Below are 13,105 nucleotides of genomic sequence, written 5' to 3' on the forward strand. Positions count from 1 at the left end.
ACTAAATTATCATCAGTTATTTTACACAAAACTGCATTAACCCTTTAAGACCTACCATAGAACCAAGTCCGCCAGAGCTTATATTATATGTTTACATGCTGTAGTCCCATTTTTGGGAGCATTTCAAGTTGCTTTACATCAATACAACCATTATAGCCCAAATTTTAATAATATGTCTGCATTAAGTGCATAGAAATTACATAAATTGCAAAAATGTGCAATAAACCAGAAAAAAATTGAAAATCGTTTTTGTTTTTTTAACATATATTTCTAGTTAGAGAAGTTTAAGAGGCTTATCCCTCAAAACTGTAAATACAAAAAAGTTGCACAAAATAGTTTCCCACCACAGGAAATTTATTTTGAGTGTCTTCATAGTTTTATTTTTGAAATGCACCAATTTTTATATACTGCAGAAAAAACGAAAATAAATATTATAAAGCAAATTTGCAAAAAAACAGCATATGCACCAAAATAAACTATTTCCAGCAGTGCAATATGAGTCCTAAGCATCCCAGAAACGACACAGAGAGTCATAAAGTCAAACATAACTTTTAAAAACACCAGTACAGTCTTACAAGGCCAAGTTGGTAAAAAACTACATTTCCACGAATATGACGTCACTTTCGGTTTTGGGCAGGTAATGGCGGACATGCAATAGTTCGCGCTGACGTCTATTCCAGCATAGGAAGTGTTACAAACAGCTGATCGGATCGGCAAAGCGTGTTTCTGGAATATTATGTTTTTGTTGCTGCAAGTGCTTTTTATGCAGTTTTTGCAAAGCTATATGTGGAAGGAAACTGTGACCGAGGACAAGCTGATGGCATAAGATGTAAGTACAACTCCTCCGGTTTTATATGCAAGAAAAATGATTGCGCTACCTTACGTGGTTGCAGTTCTACCGGGATTTAAAAATAGTTACGCAAAATGGAGCGTGCCCGCTCAGACCGACTTTAAAGGGTTAATTCCCCAAATAGAGACAAACTCTTCAATGTTGGACAACATCTTATAAACAAATTCTACTTTCAAACGTGCACCTACTAACCCTTTAAACATAATCTCTAAATGAACAGATCCTGTTCCCTTCATTTTGTTCCTCCTTGAATGCCATATACTCATCTTAGCATGACCTATTAAAAAATTAATCAAGCAAACCTTCCTACGCTCCACTGCAGAGTACCTCGGACCCAGGATAAAGAGACTCTTCCAAGGCCACAAAGCCACTGCTGCAGCGATGAAAAAAGGCCAGATAGCCTTGGACAGCCAAGCCACAGGTGCTGCAGTGTTTCCTCAGTTAGACAGAAAAGACAGTGGTTCCCTGTTCTTAGATCCATCACTGCCCTGCTGTCCTCAGGCCTGCCAGCTTGGTTAGACCAGCATTTATACACTAGCAGTGCTGAGCTTTCTACTTGGTATCAAGGGATTGTAAAAAAGAGGCTCCTCACCAACATCACCATCAAATTGTTTTTAAAGTACAGAGAGACTGTTCTCAGTCTTCCAAGCAGTCAAAACAGACTGGTAAAAAGCAGAGGTCTGCAAAAGGTCCATGCCAGTCAGGTCTATGAGAAACAGGTGCTTGTCATATGCAAGGTCCTTTATTCTGTGAAGCAGCATAGATACAGTGTTGAACCAGGGTGGTTGTTGTTTTTGATAAAGATACTGTTGTGCTGTCTGAAGACGAAACGCTGTGATACGGCTGTGAAGGTCAATCAAACTCTGACCCCCCTCTGACACAGATAGAGACAGCACAGCAGACCTGGTCCAGTGAAGCCCTCCCCAGAAGAAATTTACCAGTCTTTTTTGTATCTCCTTGATAAGAGAGGCCGGAGGTTCAAAAACAGTGGCACGGTGCCAGAGTACAGAAGCAGCCAAGTTGTTAACAACCAAAGTCCTCCCCCTGTAGGACAATGGTGGCCAGACCCAAGTCCATCGAGACAACCGGGCAGTAATGTTTTCAACAACACCCTCCCAGTTCTTCCCCTGAAAAGCATCAGTTCCCAAAAACACTCCCAAACACTTCAGTCCCTCCCTGTTCCACTGTAACTCTGCCGGTAACACCGGCTCCTCTTTATCAACCCACCCTCCCAACATGAAACCTTCACACTTTGACCAGTTAACCTTTGCGGATGCCTGCTCATATAAGTCCAGTGTCAGTCTGAGTGTTTTAATATGGTTATAAAAACCGTAACATCATCAGCATAAGCGGACAATTTTACTGTGCTTCTTGCTTCGTCAAAGGTAAAACCTGAGAGTCCCTGTCTAAGATGGTGTAAAAGGGGTTCAATGGCCAGCGTATACAACATACCAGAAAGAGGGCATCCCTGCCCTATGCCCCTCTGAGCTGGAACAGGCCGACTTAACCCTCCCCCCACCTTTAACATGACAGCAGTGTTTGAGTACAACAATTTGATCCAAGAAATGAAAATGTTCCCAAACCCAAAAGCTTCCAAAGTTTTAAACAAATAGCGGTGATCAACTCTATCAGAAGCTTTTTCTTGATCCAGAGATAAAAAACCCCACATCCAAGTCTCTGAGCCAGATCAATAATGTCCTAATTAAAAACAAGTTGTCCATAATAGTTCTTTCAGGGACACAGTATGCTTGATCCACATCAACAATCATGTCGATACAGGTCTTCAACCTGTTAGAAAGACATTTTGCAAGAATCTTGTAGTCCGTACAAAGCAAAGAGACAGGCCTCCAATGTTTGAGCGAGCCCAGGTCCCCTTTCTTTGGCAGTAAAGTCAAAACTGCCCTCGTGCAACTTGTTGGCAAGATCCCAGTGGTCACACAGAATGTGAAAACCTCATGAATGTCCTCTCCTAGCAGCGACCAGAATTCCTGGTAAAATTCCGCAGGAAGCCCATCAACTCCTGATGACCGACCACCGTTGAGTTGTTGAACCGCTGAAGACATCTCCTCAAAAGAGATAGCAGACTCCAACACAGCCGATTCAGCCTCATACAGCCGTGGCAGCCCCTCCAGCATCCTCGTCACACATTCAGGGTCACACGTGTCAGAACTAAAGAGGCTGGCATAAAAGTCAATGGCAAGCTTCCTCATTTCTACTGGGTCAGATGTCACCTTCCCATTTGGAAGCCTTAAGTGCATCACGTGGTGTGACTCGCAAACCCTTTTCTCCAGCTTGAAGAAAAATCTGGTTGGGGCATCTATTCAACAGTAGAAATCCGAGTTCTTATAAGAGCACCTTTTGCTCTTTTGTGGAGAAACTTGCCTAAAGCCTTCCTCCTACCGTCCCAGGTACTATTTGCATTATCTGTCCCACTTATGATCTTATCCTCTAGCATCTTGAGCTCTCGTTCTAAGTCCTCAAAGCAGTCTTTAACAGTGGCCGTTGGATGTGACGTGTATTGTTGACAAAAAAGCTTAATCTGCGTTTTCCCCACCTCCTACCATTCAGCCAAATTGCAAAAGTAATTTTTCCTTTGTTTCCAGTGACACCAGAAGTCAGAAAAAGCTCGACAGAACTCTTTGTCATGAATCAGCTGCATGTTAAAGCATGTTGGTGAACAAATGTTAGAGTGCATCAATAAGGAAATATCTACAGTCACTAAATGATGATCAGAAAAACCAACAGGTGAAATTTCTGCCTTAACTAGTCTATTATTATACGTCTGATTGATAGCTATTAAACCCGATTCTTTGATCCCCATGGTAGAAGAGAGAAAACCCGACTCAGAGTGGTCAAAACATTTATAATTCTTTATTCAATCATCTTCTGGAAGAGAGAGCCCCGCACAGCCCAAAGCCAGTTGCAGAATCTCTAACATTAGAAGCCAAAAATGTGTCTCATATAGGTGTTATTTTGGTCCTTTACACGTCACACACAGCCTCGATACAAACAACCCCTTCTGTGTTACTAGTTCCACTTTTTCTGTCTGGTTTCCTGTATTTTATTAATATGCCTCTGCAGCTCTGCACTAAACTTCCTGTTTTTCAGTTTGGCTGAGCACTTGGTTTATGAGTCAAAACTGGCTTTGCTTTACAAGCCTTTATTATTAAAATACATAAAACAATATAATCAGAAAATAGGCACTAACAATATATATTTATCTTGTAACACTGCCTTCACATTGCCCTCAGAAACGTTCACATATGTGTATTCTCTAGTTGTGGGATGGAGCCTTCTCCACACATCAGTCAGAAAGATTGTGGATAAAAGTGAGCCCGAAGGTGGGTGAGGCTCTCCTGTGTTTCTGTCAACTGAAGGGTGGGTTGTGCAATTCCAGTCCCCTCCCACCACCACTATTGAACCACTATGTATTTGTGATAATTTATAATTAATTTTACGAAATAACCTCACACGACCTGCAGCTGAGTTGTGGGCGCATACATTCATAAAGCAAAAGGTGTTCCCTTGATGGTTGCTTGTACTACCTGTGCCCTTCCCTGCTCTACCTCACATACGGAGACATGTGACAGCTGAAGGTGCCTAGAAAATAAAATTGCTACACCTGCACTGAGGTTAGTGCCATAACTTAAAAATACCTGCCCACTCCAACTCATTCTGTCTCATTATCTACAGTACTACTAAAAAAACCACATCAATGTTTTTGTTCCTGCTGTTCCACCAAAACTGCTCGCCTTTCTCTGACTCTTCCCCCATTACTGTTAAGCGTACCCACTCTCAAGCCTGCCATAAAGACAGAGAGAAGAGGAAGAAGAGAAAGAGGGAAAAGACAGTGAGACCCTTCCAAAAAAAAAAAAAAAGACACCCTTAATACTCCGAACATTTTACTGTGGTTTTAAATGAGTTTTTCCTTGTTTTTCCCTCCTCAACACAGTCAGGATCTTTTTCAGGCGGCATCTTTTCTGTTTGCTCAACTGTTCATAGCCAACAACTCTCCTTATCTTTAGAACAGAGTTTATAAATTGATCGACATCTGGAAAAAACTCTGACTTCCACAGACTGCCTGCTAAATGTCTTATCCAAAAAGCGATTTATATCTTCTAAGGAATACGACTGCTGATGTTCATCTTGTGAAACAATGTCAGAGCATCGTGACAGGGAATCATCTTCAAACAAGTCTTCTTCCTCATTTTCCGCGCTCAAAGAACCTGAAATTACATTTTCATTTCCTACCTCACTTGTCGTTGCCTCTGTCCTGATTTTCCTCCACAGTTTTCCTGTCCTGTCTGTCATCACTTCCATCCGGCCTGTGGAGCACTGGCTGCGATCTCCATTCTGTCACCCAGCGCCGCTAGCAGCTCGTAGCTGGCTGTTCGTCCACACCGCTACTAGCGGGCTGTTCTCTCGTACCGACATCTACGGCACGCTCACTTGCTTCACTAGCATGGCCCTGCTGTTTACCTGTGTCATTGCGCACTTCGTGCTCTTTATGAGGGCAGGATGAGCGTTTATGGCCAACATGCACTTCATGCTAACTGCGCTTGCATAAACAGTATACAAGCCGTTTTCGTATCTCACTTTAAACGACACTTCCAGTGTCTGTGAAGGATCGTTCAAGTACATGAAGGCCTGCCTTCATAGTGACTGAATGTGCTGCAGTCTGGCATCTTTGCAGCCAAGACGAACAACACTGAACCCGCTAGCAAACTTTCCAAAGCAGGTCAGTTCCTTTTCAAGTAGCTCATTGGGGATAAACGCCATCTACGCGGGTCACCGCAAACAGTGGTGAAACAGCCACAACAAATCATCCAAAATGATCCCCCTTTCAACTAACAGGTGAACCAACCGCTCCTCACGGAGAAAGGTAACCACAGCCTTGTTCATCCGAGAGCCGCAAGTTGTGTTCTCATGGCCCACCTGTTCACCAAAAGCTAGCAGAGCCTGCTCCACGGTGTACTGTTGGGGGGGCCTCCCCTGTCTAATAGACAGGGGAGGCGAACCCTCACTAGGGAGGGACGCCATTGCTCAAGGTAAAACTGGCGAATTAACTAAAACTCTTCACTTCACACAACACAATGAAATAAACTTGCCTTACCTTTTAACCACCCATAAAGTTTTCTGGAAAAAACAGTCCAAACGTCCCAAACTCACTCAGCAGCTCCACACACTCACCAAACACCTTCACACACCCATTCACTCACACTCCCAGCATGCAGTGCAGGAAGGAGAGGAGAGGAGAGTGGAGTCAGGGGTTACATAGATGAGAATGAAAGCAGTTTATGTTGTGACCACTAGATGGAGACAAAACACCACACAAACACAAACTTTATAACTACTGATACTGCAGTACTCTCTGCAGTACTGTGTGTATTTCCTGTGTAAGAAACAGTGATACTCTTGCAGTAAAGTAATGAAAACACAGTTTTCTTTCTGTAGTGTTATGTGTAGTACTGCATGTAATACTGTGTGGTACTCTTAAAGGGTAATGTCTTTAGTACTGTGTTTATTAAAAGACAGTGTACTTTATGTAGTATTGTGTGTAGTACTGTGTGTATTATAAGACAGTGTACTTTTGTAGTAGTTTGTGTAGTACTGTCTGCAGTACTGTGTGTAGTACACTGTGTAGTACTTTCTGCAGTGCTGCGTGCAGTGTTGTGTGTACTCTTACAGGCAGTGGACGACGGTGCGTCCCTCGCCGCCGTCGTACTCCTCCTGCCATTTGTCCACCTGGTGCACGAGCTTGAGGAAGGAGCGCTTGGAGATGGGCGTGTCGCGGTACATCGGCCAGCCCAGGAACTGGAACTGCTGCACCATGCGGTACCCGTCCTGCGGCTGGAGACACAGGGAGAACCAGGCAGTCAAAACAAGCTCGCCCCAAACAACCAATGTATAATCAAACACTTCCCCAGAAGAACAGAAACATGAACCAAGTGTACCTCTAAACTAAACACTAAGGAGAAAGGAAGTAAGGAAACTGTGAAGGGAGAAAGGGAAAGGAAGTCAAAAGAAATACATTTTAGGAGTAAAGAAGAAAGGAAAGAACAGGAGAGAGGAAAGGAAGATATATAATGTAGATGGAAGGAAAGATATTAGGAAGCTTATTGAGACAGGAAAGAAAGCAAAGACAGGTTCCTGTGAGCAGACAGCAGGAGAGAGCTTTAACTCAAACACCAAAATCAAGCTGCCACAGTGAGGCGGGTGGAGACGGGAGCGCGGATCAAACACAGCCGATATTTGTTGAGACGCATGGAGGAAACGAGGCCCTGAATCACAGCCGCACTCAAACTCAGCCCGATGGGGAGGTGAGGAGGCTTAAATCAAACACATCCTGAGCTAAATCTGGTGCAGCAGGAGAGAGAGAGCGGAGGCTTGGATCAAACACAGGCGCAGCTCAGCTTTATTACACAGAAATCAAACGCGCCCTGAATATGTGAGGGCAAAACCAAACAGACCCTCCGTGTAGGGTGATGCAGTTTTACTCCGTCAGGATCTGAAGACAAAGGTAATTACACATCCACAGAGACATCACGTAGAGGCGAGGTGGTTCTAACGATGGCGAACAGCCACCACGGCAGGGGAGAGTGAGAGAACAGCCATCGCCCTGACAGGACCACGGCCACGATGGTGGTTCTCTCAGGGCTCCAGCACGGCAGAGACACTAATGGATGACTCAGCCGAGTCAGGAATCCTAGTCTCAAAGAAGACGGCCAATAGAACCCTGCACAGGGACGGACTGAGAAAGAAGACGGAGGCTACGACCCAAAGGACAGCGGCCCCACAGTGAAGCACGGTGGTGGCAGTATTATGCTGTGGGCATGCTTCACTGCGTCTGGACCTGGGAATTTCATCGAGGTGGGTGGATCCATGAAGAAAGAAGGATATGTGAATGAAGACCTGAAGCAGTCAGGCTAAACTAGGTCGGAGTCATCACTTTGTCTTCCAGCATGTCAACAACCCAACGCATATGTCGCTCCTGGTGAAGATCAAGGCGAGCGTGACAAAGTGGCTGAGACCAAATGTAAGCACAAGAGCAGCCTGGGTGTAAACCTGGCTGGACTTGAGTTTGGCTCAAGTTTGTTACTTACATTAAATCAATTTAATAAATCAAATTTCAGTGTATTTTATTTGACATTCCAACCTACTGATACTTACAGAGTGAAGGGCAGCCAGGTTTTTACAGGAAACAAACTAAGGCTACATCCACCCGGGTATTTTTGAAAACGCAAATTTTTCTATGCGTTTGCACCTTTCGTCCACACGTAAACTGCGTTTTCAGTCACTGAAAACTGAGATTTTTAAAAACTCCTGCCAGGGTGGAGATTTTTGAAAACCCAGTTTTTGCGTTTACATGTGGACGAGGAAAACGGAGAAAACGCAGCGTCAAAGGTGTGCGCCTACACACACAGTTACTGTCCTTCCACACACAGGACTCGGTTCTGCTTCTATGCGCCATCTTTGTTCACTCTTTCCCACCGAGGCTTCTAGACTTCTGATTGGCCAACATTTCTACACGGTTAGGAATATATCGCCACCTGTTGCTTTGGCATCTTCCTAGCGCGTTTTTGTGGTTACGTGTGGACGGGATTTTTAAAAAACGTGGCAGCGTGCTCGGTGCTTGATCAGATTTGAAGTTTAATTTTTCGCTGTAGAAAGAAGTTTTCTTCCCACGCAGAGTTTACAGCAGGCGCTAATGTTTCTGTCACTTTTTACAGAATCAGACTTAAAGTAATGTGATTACTTCCAAGCTTTAAATGCTGCATGGTCATACTCCCTCCAACACTCCATATTATCCATTGTTGATCTGCACACGTCTGTTGCTACCACGGACGTCGCACGCGCTCACGTCATTGTCATGAGACACTCTCACAAACAAAATCACGGTTTAGTAACGCAGCATATTTACGGGTAAGTAACAGTAATCTAAAAGCGCACCCTGGCTGTGTTGTAGATCCTGAAGATTCGGCTGATCACGTCCTCCTCCAGGTCAGCGGACACGAACTCCACCTGCAGCGAGCCGAGGCGATGGAGACCGTTTTCTGGCCAGTACTGAGGGCACAGCTAACACACACATACACAAAGGGAAGTTATTGATCAGCTCATGAGTTTTACACCGCCCTTACCAAAGCACCTGTGCTATGATGTCATCATCACCCACCTGTTCTAATATATCTGAAAATCTTTGAGTGTGTGTGTGGGTGGAGCTTCACCTGTGCGGGGTCGACATCATTCAGCATGACAATGGATGTGCAGTGGTAGTCGAGGACCAGGCGCCAGAAGTCCTTCACCGTGTTGGGCAAAGGATGCTGGGTAACGATGAACGCCGACGGCTGCTTGTAGCTCTGCATGACACGAGGTCAGTCAGACAGCAGGAAGTGATGTCACACAAGCAGACACAGCAGGGTGGATGTCACTGTTGTACACAGCCGTGCTCAGGATTTCCGACGTCGGTGTTTTCAGCAGATTTCTGAATGCGTGCTTCCTTCTTTGAACCTTAGCGTTAACTTTGATATTTTAAACACTTTCCTGGAGTTTCTATAGCGACAGCTGTCTGGCTGCCTCAGGCAGGTCTGATGTGGGTGTAACTGACTCGGAGGCAGTGACGCTTGTGCTCCGAGTGCCCTAACACTCGGTGTTAAAGACTCTGCTGCATCGACACCGAGCAGCACTTGCTAATGTTAGCTTAGAAGAGAAGTCCTCCACTCACTATCGCCACCAAATGACAGGCTCCAAGTATAACACAGAATCCAACACATCTCCACAACAGGGCAACAAGCTCACCTGAAGGACTTCACACAGAATTCATGAATGATCTGCGCTCAGCGAGAAAGCCGCTGCAGCAGGACAGCACGATGGCAGAGCGACTGAGTGTTCTCCGCTTCAGTCCTCTGTGCTGTTTGCTAAACAAAGAATCTGACGGCTGGGCTGGTCGCTCTCAGAGTTTCTGATTGGTTTACTTTTCAGCCTAATGTTCTCCTTCACCTGCACTCACATCTCTTTGGGCCAAACTGAGAGATCCAGTGAAAAGATATCGGATCAGCTCCCCATCTTTAATCTGCTTCACTTATTGTGGAACAAAAGCTTCGAATCAAAGCTGCGAATCTGCAGTCACATTCATCAAACCCACTGTGTGTGTGTGTGTGTGTGTCACGTACATCCATGAGCGCAGCGTTGATGTAGTTGGAGCTCTCCCCGTCGATGGTGATGAGGAAGGGCAGGCAGCGGTCTGGAGGCAGCACGTCCATGCAGCGGTTCTTCTCATGGTTTCTGGGCAGCAGAGCGATGCTGCAGTCCTCCACTCGCAGAGTCGGCGTCACCATGTTCAGCGTCTGTGCGCGCACACACATGTAACAGGACACACACCTGACACCTTCTTTCTAACCTAATGAGTTGATCTCATGTCATATTTTTACTTTCTCAGACTTCGGAACATTATTATTTTCATTGATTTTGTTTAATTTTTGTTAACATTAATTTTGTTATTTGTAATCATTTAATTAGTGATTTAATTTTTGTCTTCATTTTTTAAAATGTCTTCAAGTTTTAATCTCGTTGTTTGTTTTTGTTTGATTTTTAAGTTTTATTCATACAGCGTAAGTGTGTTGTGTCACCAGTTTGTTACCAGTTTGTTACTGGGTGTCTGTGGCACTTTTATTTTAACCGTGTCGTTTATTGTTGTGTATTTTTACTCGCTGTCATGCTGCTGTAACACAAAAGCGTCCGATGTGGGATCAATAACGTATCCATTTAAAGTAAAGACGCTACAGCGACACAGAGAGAACAATCATATGACCCCCTGTGAGCAGCACTTTGGCGACAGTGGGAAGGAAAAACTCCTTTTAACAGGAAGAAACCTCAGACAGAACCGGGCTCAATATTTAGACTGTATAATATGAATTTCTGACTTTTATTTTGAAACTGCAGTGCAATGATGTCATCACTCAGAGCTGTGATGTGGTTTGATTATTTCATGGACGCTGGCAGGTTCGTGCTCTAAACGAAGCGTGAAGAATATTAACATGGTCGTCACGTTACCCTGAACTCCTCTTTGATCTGACTCGAGTTGGTCTGAGGATCCAATCGGTTCATCTCATAATAAACCGACCGCAGCTGACTGGCTGGAATCGCTGTGTCACCGCACAGACACGCCTCCAAGATGGCATCGTGGATGAAGACGTACTGCTCCTGGTAGACAGAGGAAGGTGGTCAGACACTGTTTAAATAAGCTCCTCCTCCTCCTCCCCAGCTCTGACTGACGGGACGTCGGCTGCTGAAATGTCACTTCATAAAAGATTAATGTCAGCGCACGGCGGCTGGAGAACAGGCGAGTGACATTCAAAGTTAGAGAAGGTCATCGCGGCGTTCATTTCTGTCATTTCCTGTCAGTCAGCGATGAAGATGTGAGGACGAGTTGGAGACAATGAGGAATGATCGATGAAACTTTGATCATGAATGAAGCTGAGTAACTGAGCACGTGCAGTTTGAAACATTAAGTTATTAGTGATCACGTAAAACAGTGTTTACCTGCAGGTCAGAACACCTGCACACAGGTAGAAGGTATTTCACTGTGTGAATGTGTGTGTGTGTGTGTGTGTGTGTGTGTGTGTGTGTGTGTGTACCTCAGTCTGGACCATGTTAACCCTTCGTGCTCTCAGCTCGCGGACACAATTGTAGATGTCAACCACGCCCTCTCTCTCCGCCATGTCCAGCATGATGTCGATCACGATGAAGCATCCTGTACGTCCCGCCCCCGCACTGACACACACACACACACACACACACACACACACACACACACACACACACACACACACACACACACACACACACAGTCACGTCAGCAGTGATGAAGTTTCTTTGTTACTAGTAATGACAGTAAAAGTCGTACCTGCAGTGGACCACAGTGGGACCGGCGGTGGGTGGGGTTTTGGCCTTGACGCGGCGGATGAAGCCGAGCAGCCCGGTGGCATGAAGCGGGACACCGTGATCAGGCCAACCGGTGAAATGAAACTGACGGATCTCCCTGATCTCTGCCACACCCCTCTGACACAGACAGAGAGCGGAGGTCAGGTCAGTGCACAGGTGTGTGTACATGTCTGTGTGTGTGTTACACCTCTGTGTGCACAGGTGTAACATAAAGATATTTTAGCTTTAAGTCCTTCAGTTGCTGGCGGTGACATCAGAATACCTTCACTGACCACGTCAGTCCCAAATACATTCATAATAAACACTGATAAACTGGGCCCCCACTGACACATGCATGAAGCATCCATAGAAACACAGCTTCTGATTACTCACACACCTGTGCACTTTCAAGATGGCGCTGCAGATGGCAGCCTCGGTACTGCGCTCTCTCGCATTTTTTTTGTTTTTGTTTATTTTCTGCACTTTTGATCACTCGAACCACATCACTTTCCCCAGAGATCAACTGCTAAACATCAGGCAGTCATCTCACAATAGTTCTCATTTTTCACAAACCCGGAAAGTTTTTTGGAGATTTTAGTTGGAGGCGCAGCAGCTCTCTGTGGCTCCTGGAGGAGACGTAGACGGGGGACTCACGCTGGTGCGCTGGTGAAACTATGTCGGCGAGGATTCCGCACGGGACTCCCCTCCATTCACCTCCCAAATCTCCGCTCCCTTCCAAACAAAGTCAATGAATTACTTCTCTTAAACTGGACTAACAAGGACTTTGCACGCTCTGCTGCCCTCTGCTTCACTGAAACCTGGCTCAGTGAGCATATCCCAGACGCTGTCTTAAATCTGCCGGGCTTCACTGGGCGGACTGCGAAATGGAGCTGTCAGGGAAAACAAAGGGTGGTGGAGTCTGCTTCTGCATCAACGAAGGTTGGTGTACTGATGTCACAGTGTTACAGAAACACTGCAGCCCACACTTGGAAAGTTTTTTCATCAACTGTAAACCTTTTTATTCACCGCGGGAGTTTTCTTCCTTCATGGTGGTTGGAGTTTACATCCCTCCACAGGCCAACGCGAACAACGCACTGTGCGAGCTGGCTGACCAGATTACTACCCTGGAGAGGACATTCCTGGATTCCTTTACAATTATTCTTGGGGATTTTAACAGAGCAAACCTAAACTACGAACTCCCTAAATACAGACAGCATATAGACTGCCCCACCAGGGACAACATCATACTGGATCACTGCTACACCACTCTAAAAGATGCCTATCGCTCTGTGCCCCGGGCAGCTTTGGGACATTCTGATCACTGCCTGGTCCATC

The 13,105-nt window shown here is 45.3% G+C and overlaps 1 protein-coding gene across 9 annotated transcripts in view; it reads right to left on the reverse strand.

The window, feature by feature from the left end:
- The window catches only part of LOC146662832 (receptor-type tyrosine-protein phosphatase mu-like), a 224,043-nt gene that overhangs the window by 4,988 nt on the left and 205,950 nt on the right, over positions 1-13,105 (reverse strand). For all 9 annotated transcript variants that reach the window (XM_085417616.1, XM_085417614.1, XM_085417612.1 and 6 more), the window contains 7 exons: positions 11,754-11,908; positions 11,485-11,620; positions 10,901-11,050; positions 10,021-10,194; positions 9,076-9,207; positions 8,801-8,926; positions 6,537-6,700 (listed from right to left, as the gene is read on the reverse strand). In XM_085417616.1, the coding sequence (XP_085273742.1) occupies positions 6,537-6,700; positions 8,801-8,926; positions 9,076-9,207; positions 10,021-10,194; positions 10,901-11,050; positions 11,485-11,620; positions 11,754-11,908 (1,037 nt within the window). The remainder of the gene's footprint in view (positions 1-6,536; positions 6,701-8,800; positions 8,927-9,075; positions 9,208-10,020; positions 10,195-10,900; positions 11,051-11,484; positions 11,621-11,753; positions 11,909-13,105) is intronic.

Source organism: Rhamphochromis longiceps, linkage group LG9 (assembly GCF_057381845.1).
Source record: "Rhamphochromis longiceps isolate RC_006_pf linkage group LG9, R_longiceps_female_GT1.1, whole genome shotgun sequence".
NCBI classification, from domain to species: domain Eukaryota; kingdom Metazoa; phylum Chordata; class Actinopteri; order Cichliformes; family Cichlidae; genus Rhamphochromis; species Rhamphochromis longiceps.